The following is a 24,495-nucleotide window of genomic DNA, read 5'->3' as shown; positions in this document are numbered from 1 at the left end:
TAATGTGTTACATAGTTTTAGACATATTGAATTTTGAGTATGAGGAAAGAGCCCAGTAGGTAGTTGGAGATTTAAGCCTAGAGCTCTGAAAAGGAAAGGAATAAAGATGTACTTCTAAGAACCATCTGTACAAAGGTATCAGACACCATGAGTAGATGAAATGGCAGATATAGAGAAAACATAAGTGGGGTCTGATGATCAAACTTAGGATCTCTTTGTATTTATGGGACAAAACGAGGAATGGAAACCAAGAAAAAAAACCAAATAGTGGGATTTATCTGCATTCATGGGACAAAGGAGGAAGGAAAACCAACAAAAGGAAAAAACAACATATATCACCATTTGCTGTAATATGAAAATATATTCACACATATTTATACAACTCTGGCAGCCTTTCTTTTTCTTGACATGGTATAATCTTGCCTAAGAAGGATGGTAACAAATGCAAGCTGAAGACCACAACTTACTCACTTGCCTCAATAATATTTTTTTTAAAGCCTCAAATCCCAATCTTACTACTTTTGCTCACCTTGATTCTAAAACAGCCAACATTAATATTCTTTTAGTTAGAAAAGCCTACAATTCTTATTCTTTTAAACAATCACATATTGAATATCTAACATGTATCCAACACTATGTGGAAATGAAAATCAGTCTCTAATTTTTAAGGAAATGAAACTCCATAAGGACTATTAAAAACCATTGAACACAATGGATGCAATGGCTCACACCTGTAATCCTAGCACTTTGGGAGGCTGAGGTGGGAGGATTGCTTGAGGCCAGGAGTTCAAGATCAACCCAAGCAAGAGTGAGATCCCATCTCTACAAAAAATAGAAAAATGAGCCAGGTGTGATGACATACACCTGCAGTCCCAGCTACTAAGGAGGCAGAGGCAGGAGGATGGCTTGAGTCCAGGAGTTTGAGGTTGCAGTGAGCTATGACGAGGCCACTCTAGCTCGGGTGACAGAGTGAGAATTTGTCTCCATAAATTAATGAATGAATGAATGAATAAATAAATAAATAACCATTGAACATAAAACAATTAGAGTTCAATTAAGAATTGACCTGGTGGGCATGTTGGCTCCCACCTGTAATCCCAGCAAGCACTTTGGGAGGCTGACATAGGAAGATTGCCTGAGGCCAGAAGTTCCAGACCAGCCTGGGCAACATAGCAAGACTGAGGTCTCATCTGGACAAAAAATAGCAAGGTGTGGTGGCATGGGCCTGTAGTCCTACTTAGTCTGGAGGCCGAGGTGGGAGAATCACTCAGAAGTTTGAGGCTACTGTGAACTATGATTGGGTCACTGCACTTCAGCCTGGATGACAGAGCAAGGTCCTATCTCTAATAAAAAAATAAAAATAAAAAAAAAGAGAGAGAGATCTGACCAGTATGGTCCAGACTAAAAGACCAAACAGAATTTCATCCAGTGAGAAATACCTCTGCTCTTTTTTTCCTAATCTAGAAGATTGACAGAGAAGCTAAATCCTACATAGTTATACTAAATACTTGCTATTAAAGTTCAATCACACTATACTACATAGTAAATTTCTATTTACCTATCTTTCTTCTCCAGCATTCTATAAGGTCTCAATTATCTTTGTATCTGGTATCTGGCACATAGAAGGCATTCAATTAAATGTTTGTCAAATGAATGAATGAAGCAGAAGCCAAGTTAAGCCCACAGCAGTCATATTAGTATTCTTAACTCTCTCCTATGACAAATCTCAAAAGTTTTAAGGTTCAAGGCAGTTACCTAACATGGTCTTAGACTTAGCCTTGGTCCTATGGAGGACTAATATTAAAGACTTGATGCTGAGTGGTAAGGGAAAGGCTCAGGAAAAAACCCCAGCAAATCCTAAAATGCTTTGGATAAGAGAAAGAAAGGAGAGTCTAGTAGTCCTTAAACTCAAATGAGTCTATTTCCTAACTGCTATTATGTTCATTTCTATTCATCAACTCTCCAGCCTTGGGGGGGGCCATGAGTAAATTCACACCTAAATGGGTAAAATTCACAATTTCTGGGTGAAGGACACACTTACAACTTTGACTCAAACTGTACAAAAGTAATTCATGTAACCCAAACATTTATATCCCTGTGATATTCTGAAATTTTAAAAACTTTTTAAAAAATAAAAAAATTCTCCAGCTTCTAGTGAAAGGAATATAAATCCTATAAACCACACAGTCAGTAGTGCCTCTCAAACTTAAATGTACATACTAATCATTTAGAGATCTTATTAAAATAAAGGTTCTGATAAATTATATCTATGATGAGGTCTGAGATTCTGCATTTCTAACAAACTCCCAGGTGATGCTATGCTGTTGGTTAGTGAACCACATTTTTGAGTATTAAGTGCCAATATGACACTGCAGAGAATATGTATGAACATATAGTCTTAAAGTCAGAGTTAAGATATACCTCCTGTTCCCACATTTCCTAGTTGTATAACCTTAGATAAGTACCTCTCTCAGCCTTCCTTTCTTCACCAGTGAAAATAATATAGTTAACATAATAAAGAATAACACAGTTAATTATAAAAATAGCTGACACTGAGTTCTTACTAGGTACCAGGAATTAATGTTTTATATTTGTCAACTTATGAATAAGACTTAGGTTAAACAACTTGTCCAAGTAAGTACAGTAAATGGTAAAGCGAGATCTGATCCTAGGCAGTTTGACTCAAGAAACCTATATATAATAACACTGCCTCTTCCGTTTAGCTTCCAGAGCCATTGTGAAAATTAAATAATAATTGGTATTTAGCCAACTTTTATTGAGTACTCACTAGATGTTCCAGGCCCTAGTCTAAGCCTCCTTTGAGGCATATTAGCCCACTTGTAACAGCCCTAGAAGGTGGTACTATTAGTATCCCTTTCTTACAAGTTTTTAAATAGGCCCAAACAAGTTAAATAGCTGAAGGTCAAACAGTGGCACAGTCAGGATTGGAACTCAGGCAGTGTAACTTAAAAGCCTGGCACTCTTTTGCCAGGACAGGATGTGACCCCAGAGCTCTGAGTCAGTTCACCGGTCAATGCGCACCTGCGCCCACCCAGGGCGGCCTAATTGCCAGCCCCACTGACTCCCAAACTAAACCAAGTCTTCTTTCATACTTAGCCTTATGTATATCTAGGGGATGTGTCTTTCTTGGCCTACATCTAGGACCCTGAAAGCGGGTTTTGATTCTAGTCAAATAACCTGTCTGGCCCTAAGAAGGGCTTATTAAGCTAAACGTCTTTGTAACAGATTTGCACTGAAATTGCAATACACAAATCGTTAAGATTGTGTATCTTGATCCAGAACCCACGCCAACGGCAGCCCCAAAACCCGGCCCGCCCTCGGACCGCGGCCCCCGCCCCCTGGACCGCCCCCAGCCCCGCCGCTTCCTGGGAGCCGCAGTCCCACCAGGCCCTGGAACTTGTAGTCCGGGATCCTTGCGCCGGCTCCACCTCCATCCGGGCGCGAGCCCAAAGGTCCCGCTTCTAATCCCATCATCTCTCCAACACCGCCCTCTGCCGGCCTTGCCTCTGGCCGCCCGCATTGTGAGCCGGTTCCGGCTGCCCCGGAAACGAACCTTTCTCTTCCGGATTGAGCTTCCGGGCGTCTGCACGTGGTTGTGTTGCCGGTGCTGGGACCGCTGCAGTCCGAGAACTAACTTCAGCTGCGTCCCCCGAAGCGAGCGAGCCGAGCCGGAGCCATGGAGGGCCAGAGCGTGGAAGAGCTGCTGGCAAAGGCGGAGCGGGAGGAGGCAGAGAAGCTGCAGCGCATCACTGTGTACAAGGAGATAGAGCTCGAGTTCGACCTGGGCAACCTGCTGGCTTCGGACCGGAACCCCCCTACGGGGCTGCGGCGCGCAGGACCCACGCCGGAGGCCGAGCTGCAGGCGCTGGCGCGGGACAATACGCAGCTGCTCATCAACCAGCTGTGGCAGCTGCCCACGGAGCGCGTGGAAGAGGCGCTGGTGGCGCGGCTGCCTGAGCCCGCCACGCGCCTGCCACGTGAGAAGCCGGTGCCCCGGCCGCGACCACTTACTCGCTGGCAGCAGTTCGCGCGCCTGAAGGGCATTCGTCCGAAGAAGAAGACCAATCTGGTGTGGGACGAGGTGAGCGGCCAGTGGCGGCGGCGCTGGGGCTACCAGCGCGCCCGGGACGACACCAAGGAATGGCTGATTGAGGTGCCAGGCGGTGCCGACCCCATGGAGGACCAGTTCGCCAAGCGGATTCAGGCCAAGAAGGAACGGGTGGCCAAGAACGAGCTGAACCGGCTACGGAACCTGGCCCGCGCGCACAAGATGCAGCTTCCCAGCGCGGCCGGCATGCACCCTACCGGACACCAGAGTAAGGAGGAGCTGGGCCGCGCCATGGAGGTGGCGAAGGTCTCCACCGCCTCTGTGGGGCGCTTCCAGGAGCGCCTGCCCAAGGAGAAGGCGCCCCGGGGCTCAGGCAAGAAGAGGAAATTTCAGCCCCTTTTCGGGGACTTTGCAGCCGAGAAAAAGAACCAGCTGGAGCTGCTTCGAGTAATGAACAACAAAAAGCCTCGGCTGGATGTGACAAGGGCCACCAATAAGCAGATGAGGGAGGAGGAACAGGAGGAGGCCGCCAAGAAGAGGAAAATGAGCCAGAAGGGCAAAAGAAAAGGGGGCAGGCAGGGTCCTGCGGGCAAGAGGAAAGGGGGCCCGCCCAGCCAGGGAGGGAAGAGGAAGGGGGGCTTGGGAGGCAAGATGAATTCCAGGCCGCCTGGCTTGGGTGGCAAGAGGAAGGGAGGACAGCACCAAGGAGGAAAGAGGAGGAAGTAATAGTTTCACGCGTTACTGTAAACCAAAAACTGTATATATACTGTTAAGTTCTAGGAACCGTACAGTAGGGGGATGCAGAAGGACGTGGGTGCCGCCTTCGTTGAGCTTGAAGGGACAAGATTGCCCTCCCCTCCAGAGAGTAAGTAAGTGTTGGACAAATCAGTTTTTCCCACAACCAAGACTTTGGCTGGAGACTGAGGATGCATTTGTGGACATAAGAATTAGGGAAATAATTTGGTCGAAACTGGGAATGAGTGCTAAAACAACCATTTTTTTTTCTTTCTTTTTAACTTTGGATATGGGGTGAGGGAGAGTTGGTCATATTTCAGAGATTTACAATAGGTTGATTTGTATGCTTCTGCATTATTTTTATAACAAGTTTATGTATTTATCAAAGAGATAGGAAAGACTACAACCATTTTCAAAACTGGATTGACAAGTAACTTAAAAGTTACTTAATAAAAGTATATGTGTGTATCTTGTGCTGCTTTTAACTTTTTAACTATTGGTAGAAATTTTAAGTGAAGCCAGTTACCTGGATACCTAGTACAGGTTATTTTGTTTGCTTTCTAAAACACACGAGCAGTTAAATTATAATGATTTCAGCGAGACCAGTTTTATTAAAAAATTCATACATCTTTTTATATGAAATATCTTGAAAGTGTACAACTGAAGTCTTTTCAAAATTTCGTGCTTTTCAATACTGAACACATTGATTTGCTGTAAATGATAAATTTGGGCCTCATTAAATAATAGTAATCCAGAAAATGCGTAAATCTTTCTTAATATTTATATCCCCAGTTTTTTTTAAAGCTTGACTTCAGATACAGTCTGGGGAAGAGTGAAAGAAACTCAAAAATTCCTTAATTCGAACACTATCTTTTGATGCACTTGTCAAATTGATCTGAGCTGGTTTGATTAGGAGGTGGAATGCTTATAAAACAGATTACTAAAAATACAAATGTTTAGTTGTTACTGCCTTCGGATGCTTTCCGATTAAGTTAAAGTTGAACTTTGCCATGAATTAACTTTTCCACTGGGACATGACGGAAATGGCACTGCTAGGCCCTTTCAGAATATAATAAAATCATGAAAATTTTAACTACTGGTGAGCCCATTTAATGGCACCGTGAAAAGCAAATCCATTCACGGAACATTAACAACTTTTAAATTCTCTTCGGTTTTTCTGTCGTTGTTGCTTATTGTTTTGTTTGGAGATTTTTTGTTTGTTTTTAGGCTTGCTTGATTCAGCAGTGAGATGCAGCATCGGCCCTGTTTTTTGTTTGTTTTAGTGACTCTGCAAGGTTCTTGTTTACTGTTAAAACAGATTAAGTGCAGGATCTTGATGATTCAAAATAATTTTAGAAGGCAAAGTGAAAACAATGCCCTGGTTCCTCTACTTTTCCCGAAGTCCCCAACATAAGAAAAACAGGCTTTTAAGTACAGAGATGTAAGGCAGTACCCAAGACCCTACAGAGCAGTTACCTTCCACTGCAGCTCGGTTGTGGTTCCGGTTGTGACTCCTCGTTCGGAGCCGGGGCACAGCTGGAACTTGGGCCGGTGGGCAGAGTGGCCGAGGGGGCGGGAGGAGGGCAGTGGCCGGGATTGGCCGGCGGCGAGGGCGGCGCCGGGGGCGGAGAGGACGACTCTGCAGCCATGGCCGCAGCCGCCCGGGCCCGGGTCACGCACTTGCTGAAGCAACTGCAGCACGCATCGTGAGTGCGGGGGCGGGCGGGGACCGCGGGATGCCGCCGTGCCCACGCAGCCCTCAGGTGTGACCCACCCGGGCCCCGCGCAGTCTTCCTCTGGTTACTTTAAAGAATTTGGGGAAAGGGATATATCGCAGTGCGCCCTGGCCGTGCGCCACTTGTGACGGCCAGGTCACAGAGAGTGCGATGCCACCTAGCACAGTGTGGTGAGCCAGGTTTTGCTCTGCTTGTCCACCGTGAAGGAAACCAATGCCCAGAGAGGACAGTGCCTGTCCCCACACCCTGGCAGGCAGTGGAAAGCTTGGCACGGTGGCCAAGACAAATTCTTGTATCCAATTGATACATGTTTATCGGGTGTACAGTAAGTGCCAGGCAATAGTCTACGTTCTGGCGATAACGAAGATGAAAGTCTGGAGCGGTTTAAAGTCTAGTGGGGAACGGGATGAAGGGACAGGAGTAAAACGGGCCTGTTCCAAGGCAGCATACAAGGGGAGAAGGGAAAAAAGGATGCGAGAAATTACAAGGAGTCACACTGCCTGGCAGGTGCAGACAGTCGGGGTATTCAATGCTATGACATCCCTGGATCCCTCTCCAGAAATGCCAGGTACGTAATAGTCATCTGACAGCCAGTTGCTTGTGCAGGGGCACAAGTAGGTCTGGAAAAACAGGGAAAGGGGGGGGGAAAGAGAGGCACAGGAGATTAATTTCAGGCAGAGGGAAGAGTGACACCACAAATGGAGAGATGTGGTTCCAGCACCTACAAGTAAAGTCTGGAACTACCTTCCCAGGAGATGGGGATGGAGAAGATAGCTGGTGAGACATCACGAATAAGAAAATAGCTAGCACCATGTGCCTTGTACTGTTCTGTACACTTTGCAGGCACTATTAAGTAATAGTAACTCTAATCCTTACAGCAATGCTGTGATGTACAGTATCATTATCCTGATACATAAAGAAGGCACGGAGAATAAATCGTCCAGTGTCACACGGTTAAGCAAATGGCACAGTCATAATTTGAACTTGTACTCTGGCTTCACAGTCCTTGTTCTCAGGCCTATGCTAAGGAATTTGAATTGTGTCCTGTAGATAATGGACAACTACTAAAGCAATATTTCTCACCATGAAACACTAATACCTTGAAATGCCCCGTGATAAAAGCATGCCATGGCCAAATGAGTTAGGGAAACCACTTAATAGCTGTATTGCCCTCTTAGAAAGTCAGGATATACATTAGAACAGGAAGAACTCCAAGAAGTTCTGCAGAAGGAAAAAGTTTAGCTGTGTTCAAATTCTTGATTTTAAGTCTGTGTCACCATAGAACTCTTTTATCAAGCAGCACTATTCATATACCATGGAACCAGTGTCACACAAAGTTTTTGGAATGGTTGCATAAGAAGGGAGTGTGGCAAGATTAAAATTATGTTAGCACATTCCAGCGGCAGCGTGGAGTGAAGAGGAAGGACCAGGGGTCATTGTGGTGCTCCAGCTCAAAGGTAATGGCTTCAGGCACCAAGGAGAGGCAACTGGTACAAGGGGCAGATAGGAGAACTGTTGAGGACTTGGTTAGAATCCATAGGATCTTGTATCTGATCAGTGACACAGAGGGAGGAGTTGAGATTTCTGGCGGGGGAATCAGGTAAACAGTGGGCCATTTACCAAGGTAGGAACTGGAGGAGGGTTAGCTTTGGGAGGAAGACTGTCACTGCAGTCTTGGGCACTGTGAGTTGGACGTGCCTCTGGCATATCCCCGTGAAGACCCTCAGTAGGTCACTGAATGTGTTGTTCTGGAGCCCAAGAGCAAGTTGGGGACTCACAGTGTGTGTAGGACAGTTGAAACCCGTGGAAGCAAAGGCCTCGGCAAACCGTAGACTCAGAAGGGAAGGGCTGAGGGGTGAGCTCCTGCGGAGTCACACTGCCACCGCAGGCGCAGCAAAATGGTGCTGTCTTTCTTCTGCACAGGTTTATTTTTCTAATAGGGTAAATGTTTAAAAAGTGGGAGGTTCCAGATAAAAATCTTGCAAAATTGGAAAATGACATCATTGGGCACACACTTTGTCCAGAGAAAGTGTGCTGGGGCTGAGGCGAGATGACAGCCACCTTCTTTGGATATGGCGTGCACTCCAGCATCCGCTGGCCAACTCACTCCACAGAGCAGGTGCACTGCCAGCCAGCTGAGTGGAGGGACAAGAGCCAGCACGGAAGAGACACAGGCAAGGCGGGGCTTGCCGGAGAGGTGGGGGAAAGCCCTGGAGGGAGAGTCACACTGTCCACAGGTGTACAGCCTCCCTTTATCTGGCTGTGTTTTCCTCCCTGGGGCACAGCAGGGACCAGAACAGCCTAACCAAGCCATCATGGCACTTATGTGCCTGCGTGGGAAATGAGGGACAAACTAGTTAGATTTACAGTATATTAGCTGTTGACAGGTATTAGAAAATAAAGAGGGATGGGATGTTGAGGAAAGCATGCAAATTTTAGAGCTGGTCAGAGCAGCCCTTGCTAGGTTAGTTAGTTAGTTGCCTACAAATTACAAGGAACTTGGTGGCTTGAAACAACTCACATTTATTCTCTTACAGTTCCAGAGGTCAGAGGCCAAAATTAGTTTTACTAGACTGAAATAAAGGTGTGAGCAGGGCCACAGTCCCTCTTGGGGCTTGGAGGCTCTAGAGAATTCATTTACTTACATTTTCTCAGCTTTTGAAGCTGTAGCTTGCATTCCTTAGCTGGCAGCCTTTTCCTCCCTCTTCACAGCCAACAGCACCACAAATTGCTTCAGTGGTCATGCTTCTGCCATCTCTGTCAAATCTCCCTCTCCCTTCCTATAATATCATTGTATAAGAACATGTGTGATTGCATCTAGGGCCCAGACAGATACTCCAGGATAATTTCCCCATCTCAAGAGCCTTAATCACACCTGCAAAGTCCCTCTTACCATATAAGGTAATAGTCACAGGTTCCCAGGATTGGGACTTGTCTTCAGGAGCCCACAACATTTACTAAGTAGGTATCTGCTGCAGAAAGACCAGGGAGGGAGGGAGCAAATCACGTAGCTCTTGGGGACAGTATATAGTGGTGGAGCACGCCCAGTGGGGTTTCAGAACAAGAGACTGAGGCAGGGGAGGGAGCCAGGGATGACCTAGTTTTCTGGCCTGAACAAGTGGAAAGATGAAATCACCATTAAACTGGGATGGGGAAGACCAGGAGCTCAGTCTTTGACAGGGAAAATGGGAGACACCTGATAGACATCCAAGTGGAGACGTCAAGTAGGTAGCTGAATCTGGAGTTCAGAAGAGAGGCCCAAGCTAGAAAGATAAATGTGAAAGTCATCCGCATTGAAGGTATTCAAGGCCATGAGACCAGCCGGGAGCAGTAACTCATGCCTGTAATCCTAGCACTCTGGGAGCCCAAGGCAGGAGGATCCCTTAAGGTCAGGAGTTCAAGACCAGCCTGAGCAAGAGTGAGACCTAGTCTCTACTAAAAATAGAAAAAATTAGCTAGGTGTCGTGGCGTGCACCGGTAGTCCCAGCTGCTACCCAGGAGACTGAGGCAAGAGAATCACTTGAGCTCAGGAGTTTGAGGTTGCTGTGAGCTATGCTGATACCGGGGCACTCTAGCCCAGGTGACAGAGCAAGACTGTCTAAAAAAAAAAAAAAAAAGCCATGAGACCAGGTGGGGTCAATATGGAGGGATTGTGGAGAGAAAAGAGAAGGGTCCACAGGCTGAAGCCTGAGTCCTCCAGGGGTCAGAGTCAAGAGCATGAAAATAAATGAGTCCAAGAGCAGCCAGTGCAGCAGGAAGAAAATGGAGAGTGGTGTTCTAGAAGCCAGGGAAGAATGTGTTTCCAGGGAAGGAGAGGAACAGGAGGTTGTTGCTTGCAGGTTGGATAAGATGAGGACTGAATTGAGAACTGAGCAGGGAACTCACCAGGCAGGGGACAGTGGTAAGGTGGGAAGCTTATCAGTAGAGTCAGGGGCAAAAGCTGATTGCAGAAGGTTCCAGAGAGAATGGGAGAAAAGAAATTGGGAAGAGTGGGTGTGGTCATCTGTAGAGGAGAGAGGTAGGAACAGGAATGAGAGAGGAAAGAGGGACAAGAGGTTTTTGGTTTTGTAATGTAATACGGGGGAAATATGCTTATGGATAGGCTCAAAATACGCTGGATGCGGACAAGTAACATCTAACAGGGAGGGGAAGTCTGATGGTGCAGGGGAGAAAAGGAAGAGCTGCTGGGGATGTCCTTGAGTAGAGGACAGGGGCTGGGATTTGGTGACCAGGAGTCGGGTTGGCCTTTGCCAGCCATGGCTGAGAGCACATCAGTGACACCAGGAGGGAAGTCAGGATAATGGGGCCAGAGCCAGGAAAGCAGGTAGATGAGGTCCTTGCTCTGACCATGGTTCTCTTGTTTATCAGCAGTGTAGAGGAGCCCTTTAGTGGTTTCAGGCCATCCTAAGAAGGTGGGGAGCCCACAGCCTATTCTCCCTATCCCAATTCAGGCTGTCTGCCTTGGCACAACAGGAAAAGAAAGCAGACGGGGATAAAAATGTCTACATTCATTTATTTCTTCATTTAATAAGAACTAATTACTGATTAATTATGCCCAGCACTGTGCTAGCCACTACAAATAAAGTTGTTAGAAAGGGTAAATCTTGCCTTGACGTCACTAAATGCACAATCCAGAGGCAGATGGAAACAGGAAAACAGAAAAACAGCACCAGCAATACAGTGTGGTAACAGGTTCCATAGGGAGGGAGGCATGGTACTCTGATGGCAGACAAGGGGGGTGTACCTGGGGCCTCTGGCCTCAGGGAAGACTGCCCCTGCTGGGAAAGAAGAGAAGTTATTCCAGAAGAGGGAAGGAAAGTATGTTCCATACAGAGGAAATACAGGGGCAAAGTTCTGGAGGAGAAAAAGAGAGAGATTGTAGCTCATGCAAGGAAAAAAAAAACGAAGTTATTAATAATTTTCCAGGAGCTCTAAGTCAAGATGGAGCTAGATGCAGGGTGGAGGGGCTGGTTCAGAATCTTCTCTGAGAGCCCTGGGTAGCCACTGAAGCAGCTTTAAAACAAGGGAGTGACATCACTGGAAACACACACACACACACCAGCACAGTGAGGGGAATCGAGGCGCAACGGTGGTGCCCCAGAAGCCAGTTAGGAACTTGGTGCTAACCCAGATTCCCGGAAGCAGGGAACAGCAAGGGTCCTTAGAGAAGGGGGTGGATGCCGGTGAACAAACCGGTGGGCTACAAAGGGTGAGGGAAGAAGAAGGGCTGAAGTCAGCCCAGGACAGAACCCAACATTCAGGAATGGCAGAGTGGAAAAGGAGCCAGAGAAAGAGCAGCCGGAGGCAATGCAGGCAAGCAGGCAGTCCTGGAGCCCAAGGCAAGACCCCCCCCCCATCCCCGGGGAGGGGTGGCACACAGTGCTCCAGCTGCTGGAGCGCGGTGCTGGGACTGGCAGGCGCAGCAGCCTGGTTTCCGGGGCCAAGGACTGTGTGCGCGGCGAGAAATGGAGCCAACAAACGCAGGCCAGGCCAGGAGGAGGGCGCGCGGGGGCGAGCAGGCCAGAGGGCACAGGCCGTGGAAGAGTTTAGGCGTGAGGCTCTAGAATATACTGAGGAGGATGGAGCGAGTGGGGACTAGGAAACACAGGACAGATGGCTGTTCCGAGAAGGCACGAGGGGACAGGAGACAGACCACAAGTCAGGAGTGGAAATGAAGCACTGAGGTGGCCTCAGAGCTTGAAAAAAATAAGAGTTATGAAAACTATCAAGAAATAAATAAAAAATAAAATAAGAGAAGCGGGGTAGGAGGAGCATATGCTCCCAGGAGCGTTCGCGCTAGAAAGCTTTGAGTTTGGGTCGTTTTCTCCCCTTTGCCTCTCTTTTCTTATCCTTGGAGGGCGCAGAGCAGGGAACGTTCTGGAAAGTACTGGCCACCCGTGGAGCAGCAGGCGCGGCCTTGCCGCTTTCCTCTCCCGCGCGGGAGCCCGGGGCGGGGCCGCTAGGTGGCAGCCTTGACCTGCGGGACCGCTCGCTCCCGCGCCCGGGTCGGTTTGACTTCACAAGTCTCCGAATTTTTGAGATCCGGATGGCTACTGAGATCAACCCTTTTCCTTCCTGACCCGGTCTCCCCCGTCGGATGTTTTCATTCCAAATTTGAATTTTTGGCGGGGAGGAGAGGAAGAGGGAGTTGCGCACGCGGTATCCACCGAGACCCCACCACCGACAGGGTCCTCTGGGCCGCCGAGAGAAACGGAAAAGCTTCTCCCGACCCCGGATCAGATAGCGAGCAGGAGAACGAGCAGCCAGGGGAGGGACAGTCCAGGAGACAGGAGACGACCGGGACAGGAAAGGGAGACGGAAGCCAGGGGAGGGAAAGTTTCCAGGAGGAGGACGGGGACATTCTGCAGAGGAGCAGACTGAGAAGTGGGGGCCCGCGAGCAGCGCGTGTCCGGTGTGGGCGCGCCCCGGACGGGACGAGCGCTGGGCCGGGCGGGGAAGGGGCGGGACGAGCCGGGGACCAGGCAGGCCTGCGGGCCAGGGGAGGCTGCACCAGGGCTTGCGTGTGGAGCCTGTCTGAGGAAAAACACCGTGAAGACACAGGGACAAGGAGCGTTCCCAGCGTGGGGGGATGAGGAGGGGCGCACGGGTACAGTGAACCTTGCGTCAGTTTGGTCAAAGCTCCTAACCCAGTAAGAGCTGGGCCTCACGGAAGGAAATCAGGGACCCCATCTTACACTTGTGTGTCACTGCTGGGTGCTTATCTCAGCTGCCCGCAGGCATTTAGTAGGTACTGCTTGAATAAGTGAGTTCCTGGAAAAATAATCCTACAGCTCTGGAAAGACTCTGAGTCAACTCTTTGTCCGTAGTAATTTCGGGGAGGGGAGGGGGGTTCCATTGTACTGTGGCTGCCGATAACTACCAGTTTGATAGCATCTTAGAATGCAATGTGAGTTACATAATTTAAAGCTTCTCATTTTGGGGTTTCCAGTCTCACTTTACATTTTTCTTTTCTTTCTTTCTTCCTTTCTTTTTTTTTTTTTTTTTTTTTCTTTTCCCTAGATGCCAGTGCCCAACTCATTCTCATACTTACTCCCAAGGTAATACTTTTGTGTTTTTTAAACTAGCCACAGTTTTGGTTTCTGTAACAGTTTGGTTTCTATCATCTGGCACTTATATACATTTGGGAAAATTGTAAAGCAAGAAAATCAAGGCATGTGAGAAGGAAATTGATGAAGTGGTTACCTTTTCACTACGAAGTTGGTAATACGTAGCTCTATGCATCGCTAGCTAACTGCAAGCTACTAGTTACAGCTTTGGCTCCAGTATACATTCAGTGTCATTTATAATGCTTTTCTATTTTAAATACAATTATTTTTGCCAAAGCTGAAAGTGCACAGACAGGATTTTAAGAATGTCCGAGTTCATCAAACAGAATTAATCAAGATGAAGTCTTTAGAAGGTTCTGAGACATCTTTAAAAAAAAAAGACTAAAGAACAAGGTGGTTCCTAGAAAGAAAATGCTTGCTTGTATCAATTTTTAAACTAATATTCCATCTCTTAAAAATAATGACATGTTTCCTTTGCCACAAATGTTTTAATCATTACCGATCCACGGTCTAGAGAGCAACAGGAAGCTCCGTGTAGCTTTAGGATATCCTTAGAATGGCACATGAATTACAGACACAAAAGCTGACTTTTGAAGGTCAAAACTAAATGGCAAAGCATGGGATGGAAAGGGGTGGGGTCTAAACTTACAGGATCCTGAGCAGAACCCCTCAGAGAAGCCTGGTGGGGAGTAGAACAGAAGATGTAACTAGCCAAGGGCTCTCTCCTACCTGAGGAGTAGCTCACTCTTTAGGACAAACCTAGGGACCTCTGGCCACTAACTGCCATCTACCAGGCAGAAGCATGCCCAGCTTCTGAACATATGCAAAATTTTGTCTTCAGTTAGTTTTCTCTAACTCTTAATTGGTTTCCATAAAGAATCAGAAATTCTAATTCACAAACATCTACTTATGTGGGCATAAAATTAATAATTTAGAGAAAGATAACCTCACTGTTCTCTAGGATCATATTTATGTCTTTACCTAAACCTTAGTAATAGGAATAATAGATTATTTCTTTGAAGCCAAGGGGAATCAAAGATATTTGAGTTTTCATAAAGGGTGCTCTTGTTTTCAAGGATCCCAAGGTAGATTGTTGTCTAGTGTCTAGTTCTGGTCTTCTTTTCTTAAAAAAGAAAAAAAGTTGTGAAAATTGTTCTGTAGACTTTATCATATAATTGACCAGGACTAACATAAATAGGTAGATAAAAACAAGGATAAAAATTATTAATTAAGTCCATCTCATTCCAATATGACAGAAAATTATTTTTATCATAATTAAAACCTGATACTTTGCAAAGAAATAGCAATTTATAAAAATTTTTATTAAATTTCACCAAGAAAACTAAATTCTGTGTATGTATAAGCTTGAGAAACATAAATATCTTCTGTCTCCCTTTCCTGTTCTGGTCGTCTCATATCTCCTGGGCTGTCCCTTCTCTGGGACAGTGATAAGTTATCCTTATTAAAAAAAACTTGGTTCACACAAACTATCACAGTTGCAATAAGAAGTGTAAACAGGACTCTAATGAATTTACTAATAGTTGTTCTCCAATAATAATCCAACTCTAAACTCCAGGTGATTTTTTTTTTCCTAGAGGATTTTTACACTTTATTTTTTCCAACATATATTTCAATTTCAAGGGAGAAAATATTTTAAATATTTTATCTTCACTAAGTTAGCCTCAAGTTAGCATTATATTCTATCTTAAAATGCAAGTATTGATTTTATATAATTTGATATGCAACAGTGAAACCTATAAAATATATTTTATATAAGACTTCAAAGGAAATGCTTATGTTTACTGCTGGATTTTACTATCAAATAACAATATATGTGCTTTATTTCCGAAGCCTACTCTGATGTTAATTTTTACATTTCTAGCTCCTGGACTTTCACCTTCGGGGAAAACAACAGATTATGCCTTTGAGGTAGATTTAATCAATCCATTCTTTCTTTTATAAATGACCTGAAAAACTAAAACTAGAGTATTTTTCTAATGAATTATTATTTCATTTTTAACCTGTTATTAATTGATGTTTAATAATCTCTATTTTGCCCTATTTAACAAATTACCTTGTTAGAATGATGGAATATAAATCTTCTGAGAACATGAGTAGTGTCTAAAATACTGTCTTCTCTACAACCATCAAAATAGGATGAATTTCCAATTCCACAACTTCTCCAACTTATATATGTTATATGTTAAATCTTTCATTTTGTAATTATAACAATCCCAAAAGACGTCAGAGAAATCTGTTAAAGCTAAAGAGTAAAGGTACGATTCACTCTAGGAGGCTGGTGCTCAACTCCCTGAGAGCACAGGCCACAGGTGGAGGGTGTGGCTCCACACAGCCCCGCCTGGTTGCTGCCACGTGGGAATGCAGTGCCAGGGTCACCAAGTTGTTCAAGAGAGAACGAAATTCAGATGGTCACATTGGTTTTTTCCATCTTGATTTTTAAGAGTTATTAGCCAATTCAGAAAAAGAAATTTAAACATAACATGGATAGAATAAAACACGTCTTCAGGCCAAAGGTGACCCAACAACCATCAGTATAAAAGCTCTTGTCTCACCTGTAAGCGTTATGCCAGAGCCTACGACTGGGCCTGGAACACAGCAGTCAGCAGCGTTGGCTGGGTGGGAGGATGGGTGGATGCACAGTTGGGTAGATGGAGAGCTGGATGAGTGAAAAAAAAAAAATACATGAGAAGATAACAACATTTAACTCACAAAGTGAGAAATTTAAGAGTCAATTTAGTGTGGAGGTAGGGAAGGCAGGCATTTGAAGCTGAGGGAACAGTTGAGAGTTTATGATGTGTTCGGGAAAAGACAAGTCAGTCCAATGTGACTGGAGCAAAGTGTGGTGCATCTCAGGCCAGAGAAGGGATGATCCAGAAGACCTTGCTAAGAAGTATGTACTTAGTGCTCTAGACAATGAGGAATCATTTCAGGGTTTTGGAAATGGAGTGATCAACTCTTGAATACACCCTACACCTAAATCTTTTTGTTTGCTTGTTTTTTTCAGATGGCCGTTTCAAATATTAGATATGGAGCAGGAGTTACAAAGGAAGTGGGCATGGCAAGTACTTGAGATGTCTCCAGTCTCCTACTGTAAATGTTGCATATCTTGTAAAGCAAGTGCTGACAACAATCGAGTCCTTTAGTTTTTAAAATATACAAAGTTAAATTTGCCAGGAGAGTTTATTACAGTTCTAGTGCAATCAAATCTAACTTATAATTTTTCTGTAGGACCTACAAAACATGGGCGCTAAAAATGTTTGCCTGATGACAGACAAGAACCTGTCCCAGCTCCCTCCCGTCCAAGCAGTTATGGATTCCCTGGTGAAAAATGGCATCCACTTTCAGGTTTATGACAATGTGAGGGTGGAACCAACAGATACAAGGTATTCTTGCATTGTTGTTGTCATTTCCTTTAAGCAGAAGCCAATCTGTCACTATGGATTAAAACTTGCCCCAGGCCTTATTTAATGGCATGGTAGTTTATTATTTCTGAAAAATACGACATAATGGTTTTTATTTCCCCTTCTCCAAGCTTCAAGGAAGCTATTGAGTTTGCCCAAAAGGGAGCTTTTGATGCCTACGTTGCTGTGGGTGGCGGCTCCACCATGGACACCTGTAAAGCTGCTAACCTGTATGCGTCCAGCCCTCACTCTGACTTCCTAGATTATGTCAACGCCCCCATTGGGAAGGGAAAGCCTGTGTCTGTGCCTCTTAAGCCTCTAATTGCAGGTAAAGACTGTTTATTTCTTTGTTTTATTTTGCAATTGGCTAAAGGCCTTAGGAGAGATGCAAGCTAGTCCTTTAAAGCTCTCTGATTTGTTCATTTAAATCAGTGCCTTGTTTGGAGATCAAAATAGATAGCAATTCATTCATTTTAAAATTCTGGCTTTGTAATCAGAATTTGTTAGAGACAATTTGGGTCAGTGTAGAAAGTTTGCAGATCTAAGCTATGGGGTCGCCATGTGGAAGAAGATGAGGGTCATCGTTTACGTATGATTAGATACCTCTGTTGGCAGGTTTGTCCTCTAAACCCTTCTGCTTTGTCCCATTTTGCAAGCCACTGTGGACTTCAAGGAGAACATTGGCTATTATTTTTCTGGTGATGACTCAACCCTTTTTTCCACATAATGGCTCTTCAGCTGACCTCAGGCTTTGTCTCTTCCCTGGGACATGTGGCCAGCATGGCCACGTCGCTCTTGGGACATCTGCTGTGTGGCTGCCCAGGGCACAGATATAGAAATTCAAATCAGAACAGCTCATTTGTTTCCACAGGGAACCCACAGGGTTTTCTGGTCTTTTCTTTTCTCCCATTTTTAGGGCTGCTAGCATATTCCTATTTAAAATTTTACAGCTAAAATGCACTAAATGGTACCTGGGAAGTGTCCTCAGTTTAAAGTTTTATCCTCCCCAACCCCCCTACCCAACTGAGAAGGGCATTGTGACACTGGCAGATGAGCTGCTTGGCCATGAATGGGGAGCAGCGGGGAGCAGCATAATTGGCGTCTGGCAAATGGAACCCTCTGGTGAAACTGTGTCAGCATCACACAGAGGGGTGATTAGTAAAGTTTAGAAACTTGACAGAACTACAAAACCACAGAGCCCAGCAAAGGCAGAGTGTTCCTGTGCTTGCTGCCAAGAGGGAATAAAGATGTCTTTTAAAGACGGCAAATATGTATGAGTTTTGTTCCTGGAGGTGCCGAGCAGCCTGCATTTGAATACCCAGCTGCAGCTGCTTAAGTTCTGGCACTAGAGGAGCCCGAAGTTCCCAGAGCTCATCGCTGTTAATACGGACACAGACATCACACATATGTGTGAGTGACACACATATGCATTAGCACCGACACAGACACCATAAATGCTTAAAACAGAAAAATCACACATATATTAAATACACAAACATGTTAATGCAGACACAGACACCATGCACATTAAACACACATGTTCATGCAGAAACAGACATCATACATAGTAAACACATAGGCATGCTAAACAGACATGTGTGTTAATGCAGACATGAATGTCATACATGCATGTTAACACAGATACAGAGGTCACATATGCATATTAAATACAGATGCATGTTAATATAGACACGGACATCACACATATTAAACACACATGTTCATGCAGCAGACACAGTCATGATATATGTTAAACATGCATGTGCATTAATGTAGACACAGACATCAACCTATATGTTAAACATACATGTGTGCTAATACAGATACAGACCTCACACATGCCATTGATGCAGCCACAGACATCATGCACATTAGACTTACATACATGTTCATACAGATACATACTTCAGGCAGGCAAGAGGGTCAACAGAACTTCCTTCTCCAACTTTGTTCTTTATTCCTAAGGCTAAATTAAATTCTCCACTGACTTTTATTTAGATGCTTTATTAACATTAATATTATTTTGTTCAAGTTCCAACTACCACAGGAACAGGCAGTGAAACGACCGGAGTTGCCATTTTTGACTATGAACACTTGAAAGTAAAAACTGGTAAGAGCTTTGCCTATAATTTTTTTAAAATTCTCTCTCATACCTTTCAGTATCCTTCTCTTTAATCGAAATATTTAAAAATCAAGGAGTTATAGAGTTAAGGAAAGGGTATGTACATTTGCACATTTTCTTTCTTTTTCGAAGTACATATAAAAACATGAAGCAGTCTAATAACCTTCTTTTTGAGAACTACCTACAAAAGCATATGGAAATGCCACGAACCTTAGTTGGCCATTTTCTGCCCAAGTTAGTGACTGCGCATCAATGATAAATAGGTGTTTCTTCTCTCTGACATCTGTTTTACATTTCAAATCAATTTTATTAAGATGTGATTTTTATATAATAAAATACACTCATTTTAGAAATCTAGTTTGATGCCCATGTAACTACCAACCCAATCAAAATGTAAAACATTCCCATCATTCTAGCAAGTTCCCTCATGCTCCATCCCAGCTGATCCCTCCAGCCCTGTTCCCAGGTAACTTCCATTCTGCTTCTATCTTCTCGGTTATTTTTATGTTCTCTTCTCACTCTCTGACTCTGAGATAATGTGGTAGAGATGTCCCTGTCCTTGAATCTGACTCAGTTTTCTGCTTTCAGCCCTTTGTAGCAGAATAAATTGGCATTCAACTGCACGTTTATAGTAACTTCTCTTTTTAAGAGAATTTAATGTAATTAAATTAATATAATTAAATTACATTATCCTTTGACACAGTTAAATACAATAATAGTAACCATCATTTATATTCTACCATACTGTTTTAAAAAGACTTTTACATGATATTATCTCATTTGATCCCTACAACAGCCGTGTGAGGGATGGAAGCCCTGTATTATTACAGTCTAATCTTACAGAGAACTCAGAGAGGCTAAGTGACTTGCCTGAAGACACAAAGTAAGTTACAGAGCAAGGACTGGTAGTGATGTGCTAGTAAACCAGCTTCCTAGAATTTAATAACAAACAAATAATCCCTATTTGTAGTGTTTGCCAATTTCTATAGTGTAAATACTTCCACCATGGCCAATAATGTCACTCATCCACGAGTTGAGAAAAGTTACATACAGTTGGCTCTTGGGAACCTGCAGGAGGCAGTCCCAGCACAGCACTGAAACCGCAGGTTTCTGACCCCAAATCTTTTTCCACTGCTCCTTGCTACCTCCCTACATGAAAATATTTCTATATTTTCAGGGTGATTTATTATCCTAAAGTTATTTAATTTTTATTTTGTTTTTTTATTTTATTATTATTTATTATTATTTTTTAAAACTATCATATCTTAGCCTCTGTTACAAATCCTTATGTTCTAGGCATTGCTTCAAGAGCCATCAAACCCACACTGGGACTGATTGATCCTCTGCACACCCTCCACATGCCTGAACGGTTGGTCGCCAACAGTGGCTTCGATGTGCTTTGGTAGGTACCAGTGCCATGTAGAGGGGCTTGCTCAGTACTGGGTCTATATACAGTATTCTGTTGCTAAGTGTTTGTTGATTAACACCCCACAGCACTCCTGGCTTTGGCTGTTATTCTCCCCTTTCCCAGATGAAAACATTGAAGCTATAAAGGGTGGTGATTAGGTGAGGTCCGGTGTGGGCCACAAACCTGCAATTCAGGATGGACCACTCCAGCCACAGCCATGGCCACAGGGAGGCAGCTAAAGGAGCAGTTTGAGCTGGCTGGCATGCAGTGTCTCAGCATCTCAGGAACCTGCCTCTACGGCCACACTAACTAGGGGACGCCCCAGGCTGCATGCCACAGAAGAGGGCAGGGAAGGGAGCTGACACCTCCAGGGCACCCGCAGACCATGCATGCTGTGTCGCCACCTGACATGCGTCGTCACTTCACCGCGGGGCTGTGCGATACAAGACTTTTGTCTTATTGAAAAAGAAAACTGGGTTTGAGAAGTTGGGTACCTTGCCTAGAGTCTTACTGCGTGCTCTCTCGGCTTCAGCCGCGATGTGCTGACAGCCTCCTGATTATCTCCACCGCAGACCTCCCTCCCGGGCCCCGGGCCTCATGGAGGTCCCATGTGCACCTCACACGCAGCATGTCCCGAGCTATCCTAGTGCATCCACAAGAACACGCACATTTTTACACATTTTAACATCTCTGAAATCAGGACATATCTTAAAGTCTACGGCATGACAGTATATTTTTATCCTCAGTGGTACATTTTTTAAAACGGTGCATCTTATAATGTATGGCATCTTAAATTTGATGAAATCTGCCAATTCACAGCATCCTCCCACGCCCCATAGCTTCCCCTCTTGAGTCCCCCAGCTCAGCAAATGTCAGGACTCAGTATGAACTCCCTTCTCTCGTGCCCACGCCTGGCCTGCACACCCTATCTCTCATCCTGCTCAAATCTGTCTTCCATCTGCTCCCTACTCCCAAGCTTCATTGCCCTACCTGGGTTCAGTCCCACCCCAGCTCTTGCCTGGACTGTTGCAGTAGTCTCCTCATTGGTCTCGCTGCTTCCCTCCCATCATCCTCCTGTCTGTCCTCCACACTGGCCTCCACAAGCTTCCAGAATGCAATCTGACCATCACACACACACACACACACACACACACACACACATGCACAAGTGCGCCACACACGCACCGACATACAGACACACCTGTCTACCTTACGAGTCCTTCAGTGGCTTTCCACACCTGCTGTCCAAAAGCCAGACTCCTTAGCCTTTCAATTCTGTGGGAGCATCTGCTCCTTGATAGAGCATTTACTGACCCTCCTTGTCCCTCTCCGAAAGTACAAGTGACCACTTGTCCTTTGTTCTTGCCCCCAGGGCGTGGCCTGTATATTGTTTCTGAGACACTATCTCTTCACATGCCCGTCTCCCCACTGCACTGTGACCTGGGTGAGAATAGGAGCCTCATACTCACCTCCCTATATCTGCCTCTTGGCACAGTGACAGTCACATCACAGGTGCTGATAAGTTCCTGTTGAATGAAGTTCACACAGGCAGGCAGTGACAGAGTTAGGATCCATATCCAGCTCTGCCTAAGTCTGTGGTCTTTCCTCACTGTGTTATGCTGCCTGCCAAGAGACTGCTGACAATTGTGTCCAACTCCTTTCTGTTCAATATCGTTAGAACTTTGATGAGCTGTCCCCTAATAATCTGGAAATAAAGGAAATAAGATTACTCTCCCTAACTGTAAGCTGCATAATAAATACATCATGGCCCAAAGCAGTCACTTTAGGTGAATGACTCAGAGGCCTGAAGACTTTACAGTCAATCAAAGGGGAAAACAGGCTCAGAAGAAAGGAGAATAATGGAAGTTGCTCTTCTAGGTACTGTCCAAGGGAGAAAACACCTGGCTGGAGGAGTTTGGCCCAGTGGCCTGTTCTGAAGGCAGACAAACTGTGTATTAAACCTTCAAGGTGTTCCCCTCGCTAGGACTTCGTGGGCATGCTGACCACAAAGCTGCCATCCTGGGCTTGACCATAGGGAGAGAAGGTGCTGTCGTGAAGACTCAGGTGTCTGTCCCCCTCAACAGTTATGCTTCTCATTGTAAATCAATAATCTGGCTTCTGGCTTTCCACATAGTTTCCGTGCGCTCAGCTCAGCGAGCGTGCCATTGAGTCAGAATCTAGATGCAATCTAGATGTGCTGCAAGGCTGGGGTCAGATTCTGGGCCACAGCTGACTCAGTGGCCACCCTGTCCTCCCCATGTGGACACCTCATTCTTGCATTGTTCATGCATTCCCTGTTTAGAACCACAAAGCCATAGCATCCATCCACCAACTGCTTTTCAAAAATTTTTCTAATGCTTTGTTCAAAAAATAGTTATCTGGGCCAGGCGCGGTGGCTCACGCCTGTAATCCTAGCACTCTGGGAGGCTGAGGCGGGCGGATTGCTCGAGGTCAGGAGTTCGAAACCAGCCTGAGCAAGAGTGAGACTCCGTCTCTACTATAAATAGAAAGAAATTAATTGGCCAACTAATATATATAGAAAAAATTAGCCGGGCATGGTGGCGCATGCCTGTAGTCCCAGCTACTCGGGAGGCTGAGGCAGGAGGATTGCTTGAGCCCAGGAGTTTGAGGTTGCTGTGAGCTAGGCTGACACCATGGCACTCACTCTAGCCTGGGCAACAAAGCGAGACTCTGTCTCAAAAAAAAAAAAAAAAATAGTTATCTGTTTCTCACATGTAGAAGAAAGTAAATCCGCCATTCTAAGAAACTATAAATCATGCAAAACATAGTTCATATTACATTGTGTTCCCACTGCCTCATTGACCTGGACAGTGAGGGCTCTTCTCATCTTCTGCAGTTGATGAGCTAGAAAACATGTCAGGCCAGCAGGTAGAGGCAGCTCTGAAGTTTAGTTCTTGAAATCACCAACTCTGAGTTTCAGGTACATAAGAAGAAACGATCAGATTTTTTTTCAGGCCAGGAATTAATAATAATAGTGAATAATATGCTTTTCAATGTGCCAGGTGCTATTCTAAATACATGTGTCAAGTCATTTCATTTTCACAGCTGCACCATGAAGTAGGACTGCCATGTATCCCTGTCCTAGAGCCACAGGAAGGGTAGTGCCTCCCACCAGGTCCACAGCAGGAAGGTCCAGTGCCAGGGTTCACATCCGGGCAGCTGACCCCAAAGCCTGTGTTCTCACCCTGCCTCTCAATAGGAGTCTAATCTAACTGTGATCCTCCTTTGATAATATGATAATTGATCAATGCAAGTTATAAAATGGTAAATATATTCTACAAAGAAGTCATTTCTTAGATGCAGTGCTTTTTTAATGGCTCAAATGTATAATAATTCAGCATCAAAATGATTTATTTATGCTGGAAAGGGCCATATATGATCTTGTACATACTGGTCAAAAACACTGTAGTGCTGTTAATCTAAACTTGAGTTTATTAACTTCTATGATAACCAATGACTGCCATAGACTGGAGGCTGGCTGGTGGAATGCATTGTGATCATCAGCGTTAGAAACCATATCCCCAGCAGAGCCAGTACCAAACGTTTCCAAGACAGTTTGTGATTCTAATGGAGGGAAGGAGGAAGACCACGCTTTCAATCTGTGTATTTCAAATATTTCATGCTAGCCATGCTCTGGAGTCATACACTGCCCTCCCCTACCACATGCGGAGCCCCTGCCCTTCAAATCCCATGATGCGGCCAGCGTACCAGGGCAGCAACCCAATCAGTGACCTCTGGGCAGTCCATGCGCTGCGGATCGTTGCTAAGTATATGAAGAGGTACGTCTCGGGCAGATGGGAGGGGGTGGGGGGATGGGTATGTACATACATAATGAGTGCGATGCTCACCATCTGGGGGATGGACACGCTTGAAGCTCTGACTCCAACAGGGAAGGGGGAAAAGGCAACGCACGTA

General features: G+C 45.1%; 2 protein-coding genes across 3 annotated transcripts in view; both read left to right on the top strand.

Annotated features, from left to right (window-relative positions):
• Window positions 1–3,578: 3,578 nt before the first annotated feature.
• On the top strand, window positions 3,579–5,897 carry RRS1 (regulator of ribosome synthesis 1). Its single transcript, XM_012737183.3, has one exon. The coding sequence runs from the start codon at window positions 3,698–3,700 to the stop codon at window positions 4,793–4,795; it is 1,098 nt and encodes a 365-aa protein (XP_012592637.2). The 5' UTR covers window positions 3,579–3,697; the 3' UTR covers window positions 4,796–5,897.
• Window positions 5,898–6,410: 513 nt separating this feature from the next.
• ADHFE1 (alcohol dehydrogenase iron containing 1) overlaps window positions 6,411–24,495 on the top strand; it is a 34,603-nt gene continuing 16,518 nt past the window's right edge. Inside the window, exons 1-9 of one of the 2 annotated variants that reach the window (XM_012737181.2) lie at window positions 6,411–6,510; window positions 13,561–13,598; window positions 15,490–15,536; window positions 16,633–16,686; window positions 16,857–17,011; window positions 17,161–17,357; window positions 19,062–19,139; window positions 20,448–20,553; window positions 24,207–24,359. In XM_012737181.2, the coding sequence (XP_012592635.2) occupies window positions 6,452–6,510; window positions 13,561–13,598; window positions 15,490–15,536; window positions 16,633–16,686; window positions 16,857–17,011; window positions 17,161–17,357; window positions 19,062–19,139; window positions 20,448–20,553; window positions 24,207–24,359 (887 nt within the window). In that variant the 5' untranslated portion in view covers window positions 6,411–6,451. The remainder of the gene's footprint in view (window positions 6,511–13,560; window positions 13,599–15,489; window positions 15,537–16,632; window positions 16,687–16,856; window positions 17,012–17,160; window positions 17,358–19,061; window positions 19,140–20,447; window positions 20,554–24,206; window positions 24,360–24,495) is intronic. The other variant, XM_076005261.1, reaches the window with a different exon arrangement.

The sequence above is a fragment of the Microcebus murinus genome, chromosome 7 (genome assembly GCF_040939455.1).
Source record: "Microcebus murinus isolate Inina chromosome 7, M.murinus_Inina_mat1.0, whole genome shotgun sequence".
Taxonomy (NCBI): Eukaryota; Metazoa; Chordata; class Mammalia; order Primates; family Cheirogaleidae; genus Microcebus; species Microcebus murinus.
This window is presented reverse-complemented; position numbering and strand designations above follow the sequence as displayed.